This window comes from Anneissia japonica, unplaced genomic scaffold (genome assembly GCF_011630105.1).
Source record: "Anneissia japonica isolate Jap-2015-1 unplaced genomic scaffold, ASM1163010v1 scaffold287923_len1623670_cov205, whole genome shotgun sequence".
Lineage (NCBI taxonomy): Eukaryota > Metazoa > Echinodermata > Crinoidea > Comatulida > Comatulidae > Anneissia > Anneissia japonica.
Genome location: NW_022721637.1, coordinates 1,243,222 through 1,252,722, shown reverse-complemented (window position 1 = coordinate 1,252,722; position 9,501 = coordinate 1,243,222). Strand labels below are relative to the sequence as shown.

Below are 9,501 nucleotides of genomic sequence, written 5' to 3'. Positions count from 1 at the left end.
ATGTCGACTTGTCAAGATAATCTATCTCGCCATGACAACATAACATTTTTACTATGTCGACTTGACAAGAAAATCTATCTCGCCATGACAACATACAATTTCTATAATGTCGACTTGTCAAGATATTCTATCTCGCCATGAGAACATAACCTTTTTACTATGTCGACTTGACAAGATAAATTATGTCGCCATGACAACATGACATTTATACTATGTCGACTTGCCAAGATAGTTGATCTCGACATGTCGACATGATATATCTATATTATATCGACCTGACAACATATTATCTTGACAAGTCGTCAAGTCGAATGGCACTTAGGTGCTTCCGTATGAATCGATATTTAAAAAAATACAATAGGCCTACATTATTAAATAATTGGAAATTCCAACATGCTAATGACTTTATTCTTATTGGTTGATTTAAAACTTACGACATAACCTTTGATTCCTGAGATATAAAAGATTCTACTTATTTAGTAAGAGTCGTTCAGAAGAGTCAGTTGGCAGAGAGTCAATCTCAAAATTCACCAACAATCCATTCAAAGGTAGGTCTGTTACGGAACGCTATCTTAAGCTTAGTTGTCACTTATTATCAAAATACGTTCTTGAACAATGAATCAAGTTTTAGTGCTGGGAATTGTCCTAATGAATAGAAGGGAGGGGCACATGTCCTGTGAGCAATGTGAGTGTAATTTGCCTTTGTTAACAGGGTTGGCGGAAGGGATTTTTTTTCTCTCTTATTGTTTTAAATTTCTATCTTAAATTTTTTTAATTTTCTCATTCCACACATTAGCCCACGGTATGGAGTCAATACCAAACTGTATTTTCCATTTAAGTTCCGCTGGGGGGTTTGTTTAATAATGATCTATATAATTGCTTAGACGTCATAGTCAGTATCTTATTTTCCGTGATAGGTGTGTGGCTAATTATATAATATATGTATTGTTCAATACACCTCCCTTCAAATGGTTGTCGGCAGGGTTTGCCTGGCGGGATCCGAAGTTACCGGCGGTTCCCATCTCTGACGAGTATATGTGGGCGTGGTAGAGTGTACATCAAAGTATCTCTTAAGCGGTCGGGGGTGAAACCCTAGCAATAATAATGATTTTTGGGTTTTTTAAAGGCTTTTATTTAATTTTAGAGCTGTCTCTTATACACATCTAGATGTGTATAAGAGACAGCATATATATACATATATATTATATATATATGTATATAATTCAAATAAATTTCTCAAAGAATGTTGTCATGTATACGATAATAAAATATATAATTTGCGTAACTACTTAGAAGGATCACTGCTTACGTGTCCGATAAGACTTGGGATATTACTTACAGGAAAACATTTGGCTACAATAGGTAGGATATCCCCTGATTTAACTTTACGCACACATATCTTGAAGCCACTAATCATTCGGCAACAATATACCACGACAAGTATTATAATCTTATTAAAAAATATTGCTACTGAGTATCATCTTAACATGGTACAATAATAAGAGAATTATTTAATATCGTCGGGTTTGTGATCTACTTGTAACATTAACCAAAGAAGATTCGATATCTATGATACTTCGGTTTAGTTTAGCGGTTAACTCTAAATGTAATAATATACAATTCTTCATGGACAAGCAGTTTATTTTTCTCAAATCATAATAATATGACACTTGTTTTTTGTGACCTTAGCCCATAAACGAAAGTGATTGCTGTAAATAATTCATTTTCATTTGTTTTATCACTTAATGATTAATTTTTTATTTTCAAGGTATAACGCCTAAAGGTAATTTATTCATAGGATTAACTTATTAATTAAAGTACCCGGCTACTCAGGTGCTTATACCTTTCATGTCCTTTGGGAAAACGGCTATAAAGTGCTCGTGTAATCGCAGTCTCATTCAGCCAGTGATCTTTCTGAGTATGTATGTACAGATTAAAGCGATGAATGAAATATCAAAATTATGTAGCGAGTGCCGACATATTAATTTGATATGAAAAGAGTTTCTGTTTATTTGCTCTATGTTCATACACACTTCAATATGCTAAAAGGTCGGTGTACCAAATGGATTCAACATCATCGGTAGAAAGACTCTTTACACATATACAACACGTTGTCGTACAGGCATGAGGGTCACGTACTCGTACAGGCATGAGGGTCACGTACTCGTACAGGCATGAGGGATGGTGTGGATTAACGTGAAGCTGGGCAAGCCAACAACTCATGAAATACTCATCCATTTTCCTATGTTTTTTCTAGAGTTAGCGAAAAAAATACTCTTTAATATGATAAGTAGGCCTATATAAATCATTAAAAAAATATTTCGAGATGAAAAAATATTAAACATAAGCCTATTATCTTTTCCAGTGAATAAAATGCAATTTTGTAAAAATCTAGGTCTTTTCAATATCCGTAAGTTTTTTATTCAGTATTACATTATTAATTAATTAATTAATTAATAATAATAATAATAATAAATTATTACTATTATTATTATTATTAATATTATTATTAATTATTATTTATTATTATTATTATTATTATTATTATTATTATTATCATTATTTATTAGTAGTATATTATTCAATCGGGACATCATATTTTACTCCAATTTTATAATAGTACCGGTACGGTACTTTATTATGTTCCTATCACAAACCGTACACTAATAAGCAATTAGTACAGTAGAGCTCCGCATAGTACACTATAGGAAAGTTATTATACGAAGGTTAGATTTAATGCTTGAAAAAAATTCCTGTGAGGGCCTGCAAGGCCCGAAGGAAATTTTTGAATGCATTAAATCTAACCTAAGCTTGTATAATAATTTTCCGCTAGTGTACGATGCATGCTCTACTAATTGCTTTATAAGTCAATCACTGTCTTTTAATTTTAGTTTTTATAACCAACTGTGTTGTACCAGTCATCGGTTGCTAATAGTGATATGATCAGTATACTGTGTGCGTATTTATATTTTGTACGTATGCTGATTTGAGCTCGATCCTGTGCAGTAGGAAGCGCCTACGTACGCGTTAAGCAGTACTGTACGGATACGATGAATAACTAGGCCTAGGCTATTTTGTAATTTGTATTATGTTAGAAAAACTTGTTTGTAATTTTTCACATTCGTCAAAGAAATAAACATTTTTCAAAGCATTCGAGAAAGAATACAGTCACTGTCACTAACTTTTTGGTCGGTGCAGACAGGTAAAAATCTTGGGATGATTTCATAACTACGCTAGGCTATACGGCCTAGACTAGTAGTAGGAGGAGGCTTCAGTGGCTCTCATCTAATTTCGTTCCTTGAGTCTTTAAAATAGGTCTAGAATATTCCTATGAAACGTTCAGTTTGTTTAGATTATTAGGGTTCATTGATTCAAGGAGTTGCTTAATTGTTCATACTTAATATTGAATTTAAAGTAACTTTCTTCGGGTTCTAATTAACCTTGATTTACGAAAGTAATTTTCAATTAAAACAATAAAACAGTAAACTCCGAAAAGAGACAGAGACATTTTGAGATTCAACGTTTCGACCTATTTGATCATTTTCAAGAATACTAATTTTCAATTACAATTCATTTTTTATCGCGATGCGCGATGTCTTCGCGGTGACAAAAAAATGAGGAACTTTTTTTTTACGAACCTAAAAAAAATCAAGCCAAGCGTCCACTAATTGAAAAATTAGTGGACGGTGGAAAATAGGCAAATAACATTGAAAGTTGCAGTGATGACGCCACGATTGACTTATAATTTACATTATTGCTTAGTTGTGCAAGGTGTGCATAAGCTTCTTTATTTAAAAACATTATTATTATTTTTACTTTATATTAACGATATTTGTGCCTTAAAATAGTATCACACAACATTCCAATTAAAAGAAAACTGAAAAGGAATGTAATTATTTGCATTCATGACGTCACGTTTGACTAGCTCTGAGGTGCGATATGAACACAATCTGTTATAATAAAAACAAATGTGTGATATATTACGCATAGGGATAGTTTACGTCATTAGCCGGTTTTTAGACCTAGTTTTCTGACTCATCGATTGAATCAAGCACGTGACTGAAGTCTTCATTTAACATCGAATTGTTTATAACTTAGCAATTGGTGAATGTGCTGTTGATATTATTAGATTGATTTGATTTGTAGTAATAATGATAAAATAATAGTAATAATTATAGGCCTAATTATTATCATTAGACCTATTATTATTATAATGAGAATATATCATACAAAATAATCAAAGCCATAAACGATTATTATATATATATCTGTCTCTTATACACATCTAGATGTGTATAAGGTAATTAATTACCTGTCATCAAATCTATAGATCAAAAATATAGATAAACAAAATTATATTCAAATTCAATTTTTTTAAATGCTAACAAACAGTAAAGAAAAGAAGTCGACAAAGTCGCACATCAAATATCAATCTAATTGATGTTCAATTTTTCTTTACGAAGCTAATAAAAACCTTGATTAACATTTGAAAGATGAAATCGATTGTGTCCACCAGAGACTTAATTACGTATATAAGCATATTAGAGTATTTTTTTTATACTTATGTTATCATTGTTTTATTTAGGTATTATTAGGGGCGAACCGAATGTAACCGATATCAAATCCTCTGACGACTATTCAAGTATCTTGGAAGAAATGACGACAGCCGAAATTACCGATTCGTTATCAACATTGGAACCACTAATATCAACAGAGCAGGTGCAGACATCACCAGAAGACATAACAGAAACAGAGGAACCACAGGTATTATGAATTTTACACTGACTAATTGATTTCTGAGAACAGAAGAAACCCAATACGAAACCAGATAGACAGGCCCGTAGGCAGGATTTTCGATGGAGAGGTGCGTTTTGCAATCGAAGCGGACCTAAGGGGCGGGGAACCTCCTAGTGCTCCACGCGGTGGGGATCCCCAGAGACTCCGACAAATTAGCATTTTGAGGGCCTTATAATGGATTTCTGAAACCCATAATTCGTAATATTCTATTTAAAATTTTTATTCATTTGGTATTGTTTAGGGACCTAAAGCAGTGGCGGATCCAGGAATTCGAAATAGAGGATGAGGGTGGTGGGGGGGGGGGCAGGGAGGAACTTTCACATCAGATCTAAATTTAATTATAATTTTTCTTCTCCATTCCTTTTATAATTTTAGGGGGTGGAGGGAAGAGGGTTCGCGCAAGGGGAATCCGTCACAGTGGAATTGTAATTTGTTCCTTCACATCTGTAGGCTTACAGATAACATGGATCAATCTGCAATCACTAGAGCTGATAATTTCAACAGATTTTGATGCTCATTATTAAAAATCAACGTTAAGCTAATGATAAAGCTGGAGGAGTCATAATTCACAATTTATTCAGTTCTAAATCTTAGGTAAAGGAACATTGTGGCCAAGTTTGACGAATTTCTGATAAAAGTTATGGGCTGTAAGCTGTTAACAACAAATATGCTGACAGACAAATAAATAACTAAATAAAAAAACTTCGTTGGTGGAGGTAATAAAAGCTCAGGTATAATACAGAACATCTAAAATACGGACCGAAAGAACTCCTCAAGGAAATTGCAAAACTACTAAACGAGATAGCTAAGTGGGGAATACCAGATAGAAAACTAAACAAGGAATCCTGATACCTCTGGCCAAACCTGGAAAGAAAAGGGAACCTGCAGGAAATCTACGACCGGTTATTCTATTAAATATGATGCTAAAAGATAATCGCAAAATGTTTGATAAAGCGAATACACAATAAAATAAATGAACACATTCCAATCACTCAAGCAGCGTACAGAAGCGGACGAAGTAGTCTGCAACAGAATTAGTCTTCTCGGCGAAAGTAATGGCAGAAAAAGCAATCATCATGTTCATATGAAGCGATTATCTTACTATTAGCCACGAGTAAAGCTTTCGACACTGTGCAGAAGTACTTTACAACAGGCTGGGGGGGGGGGGGGCGGATGCAGGGGAGGAGTGCAGAGGGTGCGAACGCATCCCCCTAAATTCAATTAAGAAAAATAATTGTATTATATTGTTGATATGAATTATTGGTAAGATTTTAAAGGTATGAGAGTGCATTTTCTGGCACCCAGAGCTCCATATTCTCAAAATTTTCGCGCCTCAGCCCCAACATAGTTGCAGGCAGAGCTGACCGACTGACTAGCTGAATGTTGTATTTGTTACGTACCGTAAATATGATATTTATATTCTACAGGTGTCATCAAAGCCATTAGGTCCATATGAGTTCCAAGTTCTTAACGATGATACAGGTGAAGTCTGCATCAAAGCCCACCTGGAAGCTGAAGTGATTGTACATTATATTTCCTCAAAAAAGGTAAGTTATTCTGTCCAAACTTATGTTGAAAAGTTATGTTTATATGTTTCTCCGCTAACTACAGAATGTTTGCCAAACCCCCAATGCAATAGAGAAATTTCACACGGAAAATTGCATGATTTCAATAAGCCATCTCATAGTTTTTGCTCACCAATGTCAAAGGTCGATGTATATAACACAAGTTGTACAGCGTATGACATTTAAAACTACGAGAAAGCTTATTGTTCTATGAATAAATATTAACCCATATGTACTCATAACCAATCACAAAGAGAGGTCAGTCGGATGACATTTAACAGATTACTGTAACTCACAATTTCTCGGCACAGAAAGATATATACGGTAAATAGTGGAACTGACATTTTAAGTTGCTATCCTACTTTGTGACTAAACATAACATAAACTTTATATACGTTTCTTGTCACCACTTGGCCTCAAGAATACAATCTATACTCAATTGTAATCACATTATTTGCTATCTGGATTTATGAAAATATGGCAATCGATATGACTCTCAGACATGAAGATCGATACAAGATATACATAGGCCTACCCATACGATGCATGAAAGTTTGATAACATATATATTGCTGCCTGAATTATATAGGTATCATTCAAATTATGTTTACATAGAGCAATACTAATTGATATTTATGAAGTGGTGGCGTCAGAGAGAGGGGGTGAGGCCAGCGCCCGTCGGGGAGAGAAAAAACATTATATTTAGTTTTTTTCAGAATGTACAGATTCCTAAATTCTGTGCTGCTTCTGTTCCCGCCCATTTATGCTCCCTTCACGGATATCGGTTCTTCTCCGGGAACATCGACCCACCGTCGGGGACATCTACCCACTCCCCTCACAACTCGTCAGGCATATTCTGGCGCCACTACTCTAATAATAATAATTCTTTGACAAAGACATGCGCTGTTGAAACATTTTATACCTCCATGGTTGAAACAACAATATAAGCCGTGGGGAATAAATCTTTTTCGGAATGTCAATCAAATTTAATTGACTAATCAGAAAAGGGAAAGGCCTGAACTGCCAAAGTTACCCTGCATGCCAATGTTACCCCAGTTTACGGTAATCATAAACAAAATAATCGAGAACAAAATATGCATGCGGAAAAGAATTAAAAAAATAATAGGTAACGATAACACAAAGACATAGAAAATTAAATATCTATATATGCTGTCTCTTATACACATCTAGATGTGTATAAGAGACAGATATAGGCCTATATATAGCAAAAGGTCGATGAACGGTGTATTCATAATCATATCTTATTTCATCTAGACGTCACTGCAACAGGCTACAATTCCCGTCGACCCTAAAGCCAACGTCGATGGATCTTGTAGTTCACAGCAAGCCGTACTCACACTCAAGTGGTCAAAGTTTACTCTCAAAACAACATTCAATATGGTAAGTGGGTCGAAGTTAATTCAGGTGATCTTGTTTCTGACTTATCAATAATTAAAATTAATAATAATACCAAACTTTACCCCCTACTTGAATGGTTACGTCACTACATCCCCCTGTTTAATCGTGATGATATTTGATAGGGAAATTGCAACCCTGAAAACACTGAGGCAATTTGTCTTTTGGACATACACAATCCATCGTCAAAACAAGGTCTGCTAGGCACATAATATTTTTATAAAATCTTATATGGCGTGATCATCAGTTGACTACTAATAAAGAGTTTCAATTTATTTTATGTTATATATTGCGTCTTGTAGATTAACGATTCGCTGAAATGTTCGAATTCAAAGAACGAAAGGTGCTGGATGCTGACGTCTATTCAGTTCACGTATGATTCCAATTCCAAATACTTCAACCACGCTAAAGATGGTAGGTTTTTATTATATTTGTCTATTTATGTATTAATAATAATGCACTTTAAGTATTTTTGTAATGAACTGTCAATGAAAAGACAATGGGAGTCTTAAGATGGGGAGGGACGAAGTGGAGTGGGGCCTTGATGATTAAATCGGGGCGGGGGAGGGCTACGTCACAAAATAAGGTGATTTGAGGTATTGTTTTATCGACTTCAGCGTGATTTTTTTGTTTCAAATGTTTTCAATGGGGCACTGGGCGCAAACCATTTTTGGGGGAGGGGAGGGGGGGGGTTGGTGATAAGATGTTTGCTTTTCAATAATATTCCTTGAGCCGTCTTGATTCATCTGTGGTGATGCTAGTTCCCGACAAGAGGGATCACGGTCCCCGCGGGATCTAAGGTCTCCCAACGAGGAATTTATCCCCGACATTTCCAGTAGTGTCCTCTGGTGGTGAATTGGGTAGTACACCGGAAGACATTCCCCTAATCTTTTCCGAAGAGTGTACTGCATTCTTTAACGTGCACATGAGCCATTTTGCACACGGGACCAACGGCTTAAACGTCTCATCCGAAGGACGGTGCGCTTTTCAAACTTGAATTTCAGCCCTCCAGCTAAAACACAAGGAAAGCAGCGACTGGAATTGGTTCTGTGTGAGTTAAACGCAGACGCGATGGTGTGCGTCGGGGGCAGTCGCGTCGTAGAATATGAAACATATTTAATATTTCTCACGACAGCTTAAGACTGTCCCCGACGATAAATCGCGTCGGGCTGCGTCGGCCGACGCTGTCTGAGTTGGCCTTAAGAATAGATACATTTAGATTACCGTAATAGAAATAGGAATTGCACTCCCAGACTATAAAAATGCTTTTTCAATAAAGTGTTCCGCAGCGAAAAATTAAGTGGCTTCTTCCCCGACGGATGGTTTTGTGACGCCCTGGACACCAAGCGGGTGCCTCCACTGTTAAGGGACATGATGTGTTGCTTAGAACCAATAAACCCACTTACTAAGCCTCCACTCGTTTATATAAAGCATCATGCGTATATATCTTGTGAAAAGGATTGTTCCTTATGACTTGACCCATGTGCCGCAATAAATCTAATTTTAAAAAATAAACATTTGTTTTTTTATTTTACTGTCCGGCAGCACGAGTCAAAATGGTTCAATCAAGTGTAAATAAAGAGTTTTTCCGGACGCCTGACACAATGTCACAAAGTTGTGACAAAGATGTTCTTCTGAAGCTGCCGTCCACCAAAGATAAAAACAAAGATGAAGTCGATATCAAATTTATTAAATTACAGATTCAACCATTTAGTCTTGTAAA

General features: G+C 35.6%; 1 protein-coding gene across 1 annotated transcript in view; it reads left to right on the top strand.

The window, feature by feature from the left end:
* The first annotated feature begins 4,576 nt into the window (after nt 1-4,576).
* LOC117111627 (lysosome-associated membrane glycoprotein 5-like) overlaps nt 4,577-9,501 on the top strand; it is a 7,023-nt gene continuing 2,098 nt past the window's right edge. The window contains exons 1-5 of the mRNA XM_033254575.1: nt 4,577-4,764; nt 6,225-6,344; nt 7,638-7,763; nt 8,081-8,192; nt 9,324-9,496. Coding sequence (XP_033110466.1) covers nt 4,657-4,764; nt 6,225-6,344; nt 7,638-7,763; nt 8,081-8,192; nt 9,324-9,496 — 639 coding nt within the window. The 5' untranslated portion in view covers nt 4,577-4,656. The remainder of the gene's footprint in view (nt 4,765-6,224; nt 6,345-7,637; nt 7,764-8,080; nt 8,193-9,323; nt 9,497-9,501) is intronic.